The 13,805-nt window shown below is 41.4% G+C and overlaps 1 protein-coding gene across 1 annotated transcript; it reads right to left on the bottom strand.

Annotated features, from left to right (window-relative positions):
- Positions 1-1,839: 1,839 nt before the first annotated feature.
- On the bottom strand, positions 1,840-13,201 carry LOC129855097 (C1q-related factor-like). Its single transcript, XM_055922426.1, has 2 exons — positions 12,098-13,201; positions 1,840-6,162 (listed from the first exon to the last, which is right to left on the bottom strand). The coding sequence occupies exons 1-2, from the start codon at positions 12,716-12,718 to the stop codon at positions 5,983-5,985; spliced, it is 801 nt and encodes a 266-aa protein (XP_055778401.1). The 5' UTR covers positions 12,719-13,201; the 3' UTR covers positions 1,840-5,982.
- Positions 13,202-13,805: the final 604 nt, after the last annotated feature.

Here is a 13,805-nt window from a genome sequence, read left to right as displayed (position 1 = left end):
CAGACTTGGGAAGGGGGGGTGAGCGTTCTAAGCCTAAGGCATGGTAGCGAGAAGATAGTCGTTAGCATTGCTAATGCTAACTAGGGTTATTCGTGACCTTGCTAATGAGTTGGGATATACATTGCCATTGCAGTCTGATGGTTAAAGGATTGACCATGGCGTGATCCTCGGGGGATATCGTTGTGCTATTCACTGCCCCATAGTAAGGCACTGTATGGTCAGTATTTCAAGGAGTCCGGCTGTTGTCTATTAGCCATAGCAATAAAGCTATGTTTGCTGACGCAATGTCTGCACAACATCCTAAGGTAAAATGCGGCATTGTACGAGCTTTGTTCTGCGGGCGTTTTTACAGCGTAAAGACAACTCGATGTTAAATCTTGACAAGATTGGCTTCTAAGCCTAGCCGGACTTCCGACGTAGCTTCTTTCTAATCACGGCTCACAATTTAGCGCAGTGGAAGTTGTGAAAGTTAAAAGAGTTTTAAAAAGTACAGATGTTGCCACTTGCCACTGATGTTCAGTTCAGCGTGTTTGTAGAACAGAAGCTAGTTCTCTCAGAAGACGGAGGGGCTTTTGCCTTTGACATGGTGACATGAAGTCACTAATTTGACGATGTGCTCATATGCCCCCCCCCCCCTCGCCCCCGGGATAAGTGACCTCTGCCTTGGAAAAGGACCCTCAGTTCTAATTGTGTCCAGGGGATTTCTGCTGTCTCTGAGACTCTAAAGAGAAGCTGAAGCTTTGAACCTGGAGGCCTCTAAGCTCTCGGGAATCTCTGAGCGTACTGCAGTTGGGTAGACATGGAGAGAGCTGAAGCACAAGCATGGTATGCTAGTGGGCCACCCGCTTTCCAAGAATAGTGAATAATAAGGTTGAATTTCAATGTAGATGTATGTGTGCTTTTCACAACAATTCTTGAATTTATTCATTTATTCATTTTCAAGCAAAATGTAATTTAATATCCATCACTTTCATATCTATCGTAAACGATGCTGCTTGAACAGTGTATTCAATTTCACATTTGAATAATCTAAATCTTTATATAAAATTACAATAGGTCAATTGCATTTAATTGACTGTATTATGATTCATGCAGGATTAATGTTTTTCGTTGTTGTGTTTTGGTAGTCACCAGCAAGATAATCATATTTCAAACAAAAAAATATTACACCAAAGCAAACTCCTCACGCAAATGATTTGTCCAGTTAACAGCTATGTTGTCTTAACAACATACAGTATGGTCCTGTGTGGCTTAGTTGGCTGTGCATGGCGCTTGCAACATCAGAGACAGGTTCGAATCCCGCTGGGGCCACGCATGCGAAATTGTTTACACGCACTACTGTAAATCGTTTTTCATAAAAGCGCCCACAAAATGGCATATATAAATAAGCCATTTGTATGCGCTTGGTTTTGTTATTGCCGGAACCTAATTTCCCACTCCACCAGGCCTGATCTGATCTCGACCAGGATTTTTGTTCAAACAACACCCGTCCCTCCCTCTTCTTCCCCACTGTGCCTCCCGGCAACTCAACACGTATCTTCCTCACCCATTAGGAAAGGAGCGATAGCTTCCCTTTGATTGTGATAGGCAATTATGTCTTTAGTTGTTTGGCATTTAACACAGCTGTGAGCTCCCCTCGCTTTCTCTCTCTCTTTTGATCAGACTCTCGCTGTGCTGTTTTGATATGACTCAATCTCATCCTTCACCTTCTAGAGTGTGAGAATGCCAACAGCCGAGGTCTGCATGGGTTCTTGGAAGTGGGAAGCTGATCGGACGGACCAATTTCTGATAGATGAAAAAGGAGGAGAGCGTGAATAAAAGGAGTGACATTAACCAGGGGACGTGAGAAGAGAAGCAAAAAATTCCATTTATTACCAAAAGTCATGAACGATTAAAGCATGAAATAGAAAAAGCACACTAAAATCCCTTCCACTCCCTGCCATCAATTGCATTGCCATTGGCAGACATCTTAGCTAACTTTCATTGGTTGAAACGGATAACATTGACTAGAAAACAAAACATGCATGCACTATCAGAATCAATGGCTTTTGGTAGATGGATGTGGTGAACATCAAAATGCAAGTACCACTCACTTGTGACATTTTACATCAATATCCTAAATGGCTGTATCATTTATTAGCCTGGGTACCAGTCTATTTGTACTATCATGCCTCTCCTTGTCACTCCTTTTCATGCCAAACAAGGAGTTGGCATGATACCACAAACAGATCTGGGAACAGGCGAATCATGTAATAAGGATATTAATATACACTGAGTGTACAAAACATTACATTTCCACGACATAGACTGACCAGGTGAAAGCTATGTTCCCTTATTGATATCACTTGTTAAATCTACTTCAATCAGTGTAGATGAAGTGGAGGAGACAGTTTAAAGAAGAATTTTTAAGCCTTGAGACAATTGAGAGATGGATTGTGTATGTGTGCCATTCAGAGGGTGAATGTGCAAGACAAAATATTTAAGTGCCTTTGAACGGGGGTATGGTAGGTAGTAAGTGCCAGGTGCACCGGTTTGAGTGTCAAGAACTACAACGCTGCTGGGTTTTTCACACTCAACAATTTGCTGTGTGTATCAAGATTGGTAGAATGTTCCACCACCCAAGGAACATCCAGCCAACTTGACACAACTGTGGGAAGCATTGGAGTCAACATGGGCCAGCATCCCTGTGGAACCCTTGACGCCATGTAAAGTCCATGCCCCGACGAATCGAAGCTGTTCTGAGAGCAAAAGGGGTTGTGACAAAATATTAGGAAGGTGTTCCTAATGTTTTGTACACTCGGTGTATGTCAAATACAGTGGGGTCCATAATTATTGACACCTTTGATAAAATTATGGGGAAAAAGACAGGGTAAAGTAAATAATACAACTACTGAGCTATATTGTGTGCAAAAAAAGGACAATAATATTATTTTATACTAATACAATTTCTCAGAGATTTTGCTTAAAAAGAGCTCTTTGGCCACAAGTGGTGGGTTTGGCGTTTACAAACAGAAGCATATGCAGAAAAGTACCTCATTCCTACAAAAAAAAAATATGGTGGTGGATCTTTGATTTTAAGGTGCTAGTTAGCTTTTACTGTTCCTAAGGCCCTTGTTAAGGTCGAAGGCATCATGAATTTTACCAGAGAGGAAGAGACGAAGGTCAATGAGAGAGTGTCAAATTTGGTCAACAAAACATTGAATTGCTAATTTGCTAAGTGAGGCTTATTTGATCAAATAGAAATTAAGTAATGGTTAGGTTATTTACGAATGCACAAAATATAAGTGGATGTGGCATTTCGGCAACTTACCCAAATACGACTTTAAAATCGAAGTTGTGCCTGTTGTCATATAGATAGAGGATATAACCTATTTATAACCTAGGATATATATCATCATGGATATAACCTATTTTAGCATGAACATTGCCATTGAGGGCTTTCACCATTTTAAAGTAGTCAACTGGGTGGGGATTCCTATAAGTGAGCAGGCGGCCAATGAAGAAGAAAGCCTCTGCAGATGCTCACAGATGCTATAATGGCACCGATACAAAGATGAGTCCTCTATCTATCTCAAAGGCCTGTTATTCACACTCATATCTGCCCTGTCATTGGCTAGAATGGTCCCACCTGAGCACGCCTCCTACCGCCTGCCTTCCATATTTGAGGACATGTATTTCCATTGTTTGAGCGGTCACTAGAATATTTTGTCAATGTAAAAGCAATCTTTGACTTTACCAAGTACCAGGACATTTTAGTCAAAACCCTGTTTGCATCTGCCAGGAGGCTGACACTAGGCCACAAGTGGATCTTCCAGCAAGACAATAAACTGAAGCACTAATCAAATTCCACAAATAAATCATTAAAATGTACACAAAATCAACATTTTGCATTTCAGAAAAAGGCTCAGTGTCGTTATCCTCACAAGTGTATTGAGTTTTGAAGAGTACTGTATTGAAAACAGGTGCGTCAAATAAATGTTACGCCTATCTTTTAGAGATTTTTTTTATATTACTTCTTAAACAAAATCTCGTTCCCCCAGCAATTGTATAGGTATAAAATAATGTAATTGTCCTCTTTTTTGGCATACAATATAGCTCAGTATTTGTATTATTTATTTTATACAGTCTTTTTTGCTAATTTTTATCAAGGGTGTCAATAATTATGGACCCCAGTGTATATTGCATGCACTGAGTGTACAAACCAATAGGAACACCTTCCTAATATTGAGTTGCACCCCCTTTTGCCCTCAGAACAGCCTCAATTCGTCGGGGCATGGATTTACAAGGTGTCGAATGCGTTCTACAGGGATGCTGGCCAATGTTGACCCCAATGCTTTCCACAGTTGTATCAAGTTGGCTGGATGTCCTTTGGGTGGTGGACCATTCTTGATACACATGAGAAACTGGTGAGCGTTAAAAAAAAAACAGCAGCGTTGCAGTTCTTAACACTCAAACCAGTGATTCTGGAAACTACTACCATACCTCGTTCAAAGGCACTTAAATATTTTGTCTTGCCCATTCATCCTCTGAATGGCACATATACACAATCCATGTCTCAATGCTCTCAACTTAAAAATCCTTCTTTAAACCGTCTCCTCTCTTTCATCTACATTGACTGAAGTGGATTTAACAGGTGACATCAATAAGGGATCAGAACTTTCACCTGGATTCACCTGGTCTGTCTATGTACACTATAATTGAATTTATATACACACAGGGTTATAAGTGCAGTACAGGCACTGCTCCAATCAGTGTTGGGGTCAAATCGAATTGAAGGCACTCAATTCAGGAAGTGATTTGAATAAACAATTCTAAAACTTAACCACTTATGGAATAAATAGCTTCTATTTTTGGTTTATTGAGAATTCAGTAAAAATAGAGGCCCTTTTTTCAATTATTGAATGGGAATTTCAGTTTAGTTTCTGTATTGAATGCCTTCAATTTGAATTAACCCGAATCCTGGCTCCAATGGTGTTTGCACATTGATATTTATTTACATAGAAATAATTGAATAATATTTAAAAATGTACTGGGTAATATTACAAGATCTCTTATTCATCAGACAACACTGGGTTCAAAAACTCGGTCAGTTTAATGACACGTGTCTTAATTCCAAAATCGCTCGGACATAAAGAGACACAATGGACCTCAATTTTGACAACGTGAAAAAGCAATACTAGTGTCAAAAAATATTTGTTTTTACCAAGCTAGTAGCATAATTCACCCAAAATATAAACGTGACTCCCTTACCCTGTAAACAGTCGTTGATTTGGGCATGAAGTGTAAAACGTGCTAATTTGGCGGATATTGACATGACATTAACTTGACATGTTTTTTGGGACAAAAATACTAAAGGTAGCGATTGGTGATCGCAGCCTGGTAAACAAAACCAAAGCATGGATTGCTGTCTCCAAAGACTGCTTACAGGGAAAGGAAAAACATATGTATTTTGTCATTTGGTTGAACTATCCCTTTAATGTGGGTTTACCATGTAACAATACCAGACCAGGGTTTAATTAATATTAGTATCTTTTGAAAAACTTTGAGCATTTGATTGAGACTGTCTTTAGTCACAGATTCACTTTTAGGATTATTCAATACATTCCACTGTGCCAGGGGAGCTCAGGGTTTTGAAGGAAAACCGTACTATTTGAACCCAGGTCTGAAGATAGAGATTATTGATACACAATACAGTCACGTAACCAACCATTGAATTCCAGACGTACATTTGAAGTGTTGCAGGTTTAGGTTGACAAACAGCGCTGCTTTTCTGCACTGTCAAAATGTCACCCATACATCAGTGTCATAACTGAAAGAAAAACCATAAGTGAACCACTATTGTTGATAGACCTCCCTGCATCTTCACAATGATAATAGGCACCCCATTTAAAAAAAATGTAGCTATATATGGAGAATGAATGAGAGCGAGGAGTGAAAGACAGGAAGTGAATGCCCTGTAAACCATGACCTACGACCCCCTAATCAGTCAGCATAGAGGATGAACCCTGAGAAGGTGCTGTATTTGTTGCTGTTGCCCCCGTGGGCCTTGCCCCCGTCCAGTTTGATGAAGACCTCGTCCCCGGCATCCAAATGAAGGATGACACTATTGCTGGCGTAGTCATAACTCTGGTCCTGGTCTTGGGCTATGGCACTGGCCCTGACCTGAAAAAGATACAGCGCATGTGTGAGAGAGGGGGAAAGAAAGAGAGAGAGTGAAGGAAGGAAGGAACGAAGGGAGGAAGGAAGGAAGGAAGGAAGGAAGGAAGGAAGGAAGGAAGGAAGGAAGGAAGGAAGGAAGGAAGGAAGGAGAGAGAGGGGGAAAAAAGAGTGAAGGAGAGAGAGAAAGCAAGATTTTAACAATGACACAAACAGATCACATTCAATTGCACAAAAGAAGTCCTGGGTGTATTTAGTTTTGCTGTACTTTACAGGAGTAAAAAAAAAAAGGTATCCATTGCCAAAAACGAATAACAATGACGTGCATGTAATTCAAACACCATTTATCAACAACAAACAATGAATTAGAAACGGCAAAAACAATGGTGGCATTGGTTTTCCAGTGAAGAACATCCAATGAAAAGTAATTAACTGACTTAAGCACGTCGACCAACGCCACACCTATTTACAATGAATGTCTTTACCAAGGTCTACTACATAGTTTTGGGGAAGGGGTGGACTGATTGAATAAGAAGTCAAGTCATCAAGATGTTTGTGTAAAACTGTCCCCCACAGCAAATCCCTTGTTTTTATCCACCGTGAATAAGGCCTATGACTCAACTGGAAAAATGTGCCCTATTTTCTCTACTATTACCCAGATTTACAGTCAGACCTCCAATATTTCAAGGTTGAAAGCAGAAAATCAGTGTCCGGTGCTCGAGAGAGAGAGTTTCAAAAGCAGCCTTGGAGATATTGCTCTTTGATAAGAAGATATTTTCTTTGGGACCAATCACAGTAAGGTACTTAATTGTTACCCAGAAATTATCTAATATTGAGATAGAAATGTCTGCATTGGACCTTTAATTAAATCACAACTGCGCTAAATCGGGAGCGAAGTGTCTGAACCGCTTTCACACATTTTGAGTCCACGTCGGAAAAATAGTGACACTGTGTGACTTCAAGGCGCTTTTCCAACACTGAAGAACATACAACTAGTTTTTTTTTAAGCTATTAGCTAAGAGTTGGTGTTGCCAGGTTGGAGTGCGCTTAGATCTGCAACACTGTAGGCTAGGCAAGATAACTTCTCTGGACTGTTTTTGCACTGTCTAATCCAACTAACCCTCCGGGTACGACTGTCTTGCTGCCTGTTTCAGAGCGAGGACCAAAACAAAAGCATGGGGTTGTAATTAGTGCTGGCTGAACGAGGACGTAAAAAGCAAAATATCATGAGCCCTGAAGGCTCCTGGGAGATGGCTTGGTCAGAGTGACAGGACGATGACGGATGTCAGTGCATGGATGATTGGTGACATGACATGGCTGTACCCTTCCCTCCCTGTCATCAAGAATATAAACACTTGGCAAGAGAATCTACTGCAAGGTTCCCCAACTAGCGGCCCATGAGCCGAATTTGTCCCGCGAGTGGTTTTATTTGGCCACTCAAGTTTTCTGAGCAAACAATGATATATGGTTGGACATAAAATACTGTAAAAACACTAGGAAATCAGCTCCAATTTCTTTTAATTTTGGAAATATGTTCCCAGGTATTCACACACATAATAGAGACGTGAGGCTTGATTATGATTATAATGATTGATTATAATGATTATAATGATGATTATAATTTAGTCTAATATTATATCTGTTTGGGCTTCTTGAGGTCAATTTGCAGTCTACAGATTATTATTCAGCCCACGGCTGAATCTAGTTGATGATCCCTGATATACAGTACTGTATTACGATAAGGTTTGTGTCATTTAAAAGGCTCCTTACAATATTTTCCAAAGGAAGTAAACCTATTGGAGTAGTGGTTAGCAAGTTTGCCTATGGGCTGGAAGACCAAGGTTTGTGATCTGCAAGGGGAATTGCACTGTCTCTGTCCACTACAATGTATTTATGTTCTTCACAATAATGAATCATCATAAGGACTCTGGCAGCAGTAACACATAATTACACAATTAATGATACATTGTAAAAGTATGACAATTACATAAGAACTATTGGCCTAGCTATAATAAAAAAAATATTAGAATCATTTTGTAAATGGGCTCCCGAGTGGCGTAGTGGTCTAAGGCACTGCATCTCAGTGCACGAGGTGTCACTAGAGTACCTGTTTCGAATCCGGCCGTGATTGGGAGTCCCATAGGGCGGCCCACAATTGGCCCTGTGTCGTCGGGGTTTTGCTGGAGTAGGCCGTCATTGTAAATAAGAATTGGTTCTTAATTGACTTGCCTAGTTTAAATAAAGGTTTAAATAAAAATAAATAAAAAGTATGACAATTACATAAGAACTATTGGCCTAGCTATATATATGTGCCCTTGAGCAAGGCACTTAACCCTCATTATTCCTGTAAATCGCTCTGGATATGAGTGTCTGCTAAATTACTCAAATGTAATGCTAATCTATAATATAAAGTGTGTCCTATAAAGCTTATGGTGGATTGCACCGTCAAGGTTTCCCTCTGTGTCAGTTACATTTACAATGTCAATGTCTGTGACATGTCTGCACTCAGAGCAATAAAAACAGAACATTATCAGGTAACTTATACAAGCAGTAAAATCAGACTTGAAAAAACTACACCATGTGGAACAGTGCGGACTGTGAAGAGACACACACACACAGGCGCAGACACACACATACACAAACACATGCTAAAACACGCACTACACACACGTACATATAGCTTTTGTGTTGTAGATATGTTGCAATAGTGTGTAATAATGTGTTGTGAAGTGTAATGTTTAATTGTATGCAAATTGCCTTAATATTGCTGAATGCCAGGAAGCAGATCCATAAAATAATACAAATACAAAACACTTATCTAAAAGCCCATGTTCAATATCTACTAGCCTACACGTTGAACGGGTTGATATACAACATAACAGTTATGCACACTGGCAATGCATCATTGATTATGGTCTGTTTTAATTGAACTATGTCAAGGGGCTGTATATTAGTGTGTGTGTGTGTGTGTGTGTGTGTGTGTGTGTGTGTGTGTGTGTGTGTGTGTGTGTGTGTGTGTGTGTGTGGAACTGAGATATTTATATCCTGTTGACATGTCTCAGGAAGCATCATTCGACGATAATCATGTTCCTACAGCTCTGGGGTGAAGTTTAGGATCAGCTGATCTGGGATCAGCTTCCCCTCCCCTATCATTACTTTAACCATTAATGGCAGAAATGCAACTGACCCAAGATCAGCGTCTAGGGGCAACTTCACCCTATACTCCGTTCCTACAGTACATGAAGATACACACGCTCTCTTTCACAATTTCTCACCGCGGTTTCCCACCCTCTTCTAGTGATTAACGGACCATGCCACTGCCAGCCTATGATCACGACACCCATGTAGATTAATTCATCATATTAGGCACTGAGACCCCCATTAAACTGCAAGTAAATGCGAGGCCCATGTTCGGAATGTAATCCGATCATGGCTGTTCCGATAGGGATAATGAAAGGTGCGAGCAATTTTGCGAGCAATTTTGTTAGGCTACATTGTATCGTTGTTTCTTCTTCAGAGCTCACTATTGAGCAAGTTGACGCGTTTTTAAGTTTAGCACTGTATCCACACATTGTTCTGGTGTTCCTAAATGTTGTATGATACAATTGGAATCACCTTCACAATTATTTAATAAATTAATTGTATTTTCTCGAGATTTGTATTAAATAAAATGACGTGTAGGCTACACTAGATGTCATTGGAGCGCTATACATGTGTCTTATGTGAACTGTTTTGCATTTTCCTTCATCCTTTTGACCGTCATTATTCAAATACATTACATTCAATGCATCATCTTATTTTGGAAAGAACATGCTGATATTTTCTGCCATCTTTGCCGCAAGATTGCAATAACTATTTACCGAGTGTGGACTATATTGTTGGCATAAATTCTGCACAGTTTTGTTGCATGTTTTGATCAGTGTGAATGGGCGAGTTGATATGGTAGGCGCAGTGCACAGCTGGTGGTGCTGGAATAGCAAGACTCCGCTGCTGTTTTCTTTGCGCCGACTTGCGTAACAGTTCGTGTTCCTGAAACCATACTGGTGGGCACCGTTTTAAGGGTTACCACAGGTTAGTGAAAAGCATGAGCTCGCGCACACCCCAAAATGGTTAGTAGAGGTGCTGGCTAAAGGAGCGTAAACTGTACACTATAAACTACTGGGCGCTTATATATGTTATAGATAGAGTGTAGGCCTCGCTTTATTTTATATAGTATATGGTTACATCAGGCTAACGTCAGTATTATGGGGCCTTCTCCCTATTTTTAGCTTACAATTTGTCAAAGTTGAAGTGCATTGCGGTTGTATTCCCCATTATTGTAATCGTGCTGCTTCGGAAACATTTTAGTGAGGACTAGGCCTATTATACAAGTTGAGCAAACCGAGAGTGACATTTTGACCAACTAACATGAACTTTAATTTGATCATGCTGTGTAGGTAATGTAACAGTTACATTCAAAATGTGTTTTGTGGATTTAGGCTAGCTAGCCTATGTGGCCTAACAATTGTCTTTTGGAAATGTGTATGTTAAACAATGTATGGCCACAGTGGCGTATGAACGCAATTCTAATAGGTTATAGGCCTAGAGCAAACAAAGCCATTATCACAACATACAGTAAGTAGGTTGTAATATGGCTTTTTCCTGGTTTGGCGCCCCTAGTGATTTTACCCACGCACGCTACTGCCTTCAAAACGCAGGGCTCACGGTTATTCAAATGACATATTCACTGCAGTTTACAGACTAGAGTTTTGTACTCACTTGAAAACAAAAATAAAATTCATCATTGCATTGTATTGTTGGATAGGGCGGATACTTGGAGAGTCTGGAGAGCGCACAGAGTCTTTTGATAATCAGATGGGTTTTTTTTCAATTTGCGACTAGATTATCTGCAATAGCCTCGTCTACCGTATGTAGGCCCACTGTTTCAAAAAGATATAGCAAAATAGCCTATCTCAAATAACATGTAGCCTACCGGATAATGTGAAGACACAATGTATGAAATGAATTGAAGAAGAAAGTCTGAAGTGATGATGAAGACGAACTTTAAGACAAAAATGATATGCCATCTGTTCTGTAGCCTATACATAATGAACTGCCATTTATACATTTTTATAAAGCAGGTGGTTAAATGCTGACACCATTTGATTGCGATAGTATGCTCTGCCCTCGCTCTTTATTTTTTTTAAAACATTTAATTTGTGGAACGCGGAAGCAGAGTTTAAAAACGCGGGAATATTTTTAGGAGAAGGACTGATAATGTTTCCCACTGAATTTGGTCAGGCTGACCTGATTGCATTTACATGGAGCTGGAACACAATGCAAATCTGCTTACATTCTGAACACGCGCATTGTGCGCATATAGACCTTGCATTAACATGTGTTTCTTGTTATGCGAATACAAATGCGCATACAGCTCGCGTTTTTTATGCAAGGTTTAAATGGGGTGTGAGTGTGCGCACACTTGTGATTATTTCATGTGCATGTCCACATGAATCATACTTTTAATCGTGCCTACTGTAACCAGCCCCTCGCGGAGAACACTGAATGTCTGACACCCTCATACCAGTCTGTTTGAGTTATACTGTCACTCCTTGTCATGGTAAACATATTGTGTACAGGGAATGAAATGTTAGCAAAACAGGTTCTGGATTTCACACTACACCAGGGTTAGGGTGAATTTGAATAGAAGTCAGTCAATGAAGGAAGTTATTTGAATAAAACATTAAAAAGTGGAAAAACATATACTTAAATAAATAGCTTCCCCTTTTCAGTTTATTGAAAAGTCATTGAAAATGGATGCCCCTTTTGCCTCTTTCATGGATGACTGACTTTCGTAATTGTCAGAAGAATCATGTGTGCCACTGTATTTTCAGAGGGAAAAGGCAAGTAAAAAAGAGTAGGCCTAAAAGTAAAAGAGTTAAAGTGTGACAGTGTCACCCACCAGACCGTTCTTCAGCAGGTCCGCCCACATGCTGGTGCCATCCCCTCCCCTCATCAGCACATTGTAGATGAAGAAGTAGGTGCCGGGGATCTTGCACGTGAACTTGCCAAGCGAGCCGTCGTAGTTATCCCCCAGGTTGGTGACCACATCGTCAAACTTCAGGACCTCGTAACCCTCCTGGGGGTTTCGGAGTCCCGCAGAGAAAGCCACCCGTGGCGTGGTGCTGTAGGTGGCTGTGGCGATGGCTCCTTGGCCCCCCAGACCCAGTATCCCCGTCTTCAAAGTGTCCCCTCTGTCCCCTGGGGGTCCTTTGGGCCCAGACGGACCGGGCTCTCCGGGTGGTCCCGGGGGTCCGGGTTTCCCGGGCCGTCCGGGCTTTCCCTGTGGACCGTGGCCACCATAAGTGGGCAGTGGCGGGCCGATGCTGTGGTCAATCAGCTCCTCAGCCTCTGCTTCTGCCTGGAGGCCCGTGGTGGAGGTAGCTTTCCCTGTGCCCCCTGAGTCCAGATAGGGGTCGCACACCATGCGGCAGGTGCCTAGCATCTCAAAGTGGCTGGCGTCGTCTGCGCCCACTGAGCTGACCAGCACGGGGATGAGGACCACCAGCACCAGGACTAGCATGACCCCCACGGCGGCTGCCACCAGGGTCTTCCTCCCAATGCTGAGCCGCGGAAGGGGCTGCGCTGCCAGCGTGGAGCTCTCCGGGGCGGGAATGGTGGATCCTGGGTAGTGGGCCGCCGTCCACCTGCGAGACCAGGGATGCGCTTACGATTCCCGGGAGAGACGCAAGACAGCGCGTGAGTGAGAGCGCAGAGGGAGAAGAGGAGGACGAGAGTGAAAAATTTTGTGGGAAGGGGTAGACAGAGATCAAAATCAGAGGGAGAAGGATGGAGAAAGAGAGACAGAGGAAGACAGATATAAAAAGAAGAGGAAGCAAGAGGAAGAGAAGGAGCAAAAAGCACTCGCACTCACCGCTGACTCAAATGTATATGACTCAGGGTTGGGGGAAAACAAGAGGTGGGGCCTCGTTCCTGGGAGAGAGAGAGAGAGCGAGAGAGAGAGAGATGAGAATCCTCTTTATGTTGCTGAACTGTCACTTTACTGAGTAGCTCTGCGGGTGAAAGACAAAGAGCGAGAGAGAGAGAGAATCTTATTTACTGAGCAGCTTTGGGGGCTTCCCTGAGGTGAGAGGATTGAAAAACACAGGCACAAATTTTTCGTCCAATCAAACAAAACACCTATTCGTCTGTACATATCTTGGGGTCACTGTGCTTCGTTGAAATATAAACTATAACAAACTATCACAGATTATTGTGAAATAGACACAAATTACTTATAAAATAATTTGTGATAGGCACACCTGTATTACACGATTTTTATCACAAAGCATTTCATGTGTATTAAACTATTTTCTTTCTTCATAACATTTGAGTACGTTACACAAATTCTAATTTGTTGTAGCTAACATTAGCTAGGCTAGCTAGGTGGCTAATTCTAAGGTTAGGGTTAGGGGTTAAGGTTAGGGTTAAGTTTAGGGGTTAAGGTTAGGGTTATGTCTACGGGTTAGGGTTAGGGGTTAAGGTTAGGTAACATGCAAGCTAAGTAGTTAAAGAGTTAGGGTTGGGGTTAAGGTTACGTTAAAGAGTTAAGGTTAGGTTAGGGTTAAGAGAAGGGTTAGCTAACATGCTAAGTAGTGAAAAGTAGTAAG

This window comes from Salvelinus fontinalis, chromosome 1 (genome assembly GCF_029448725.1).
Source record: "Salvelinus fontinalis isolate EN_2023a chromosome 1, ASM2944872v1, whole genome shotgun sequence".
Lineage (NCBI taxonomy): Eukaryota > Metazoa > Chordata > Actinopteri > Salmoniformes > Salmonidae > Salvelinus > Salvelinus fontinalis.
Note: the sequence above shows the minus strand (reverse complement) of the source record. Positions and strands in the feature narration are given on the sequence as shown.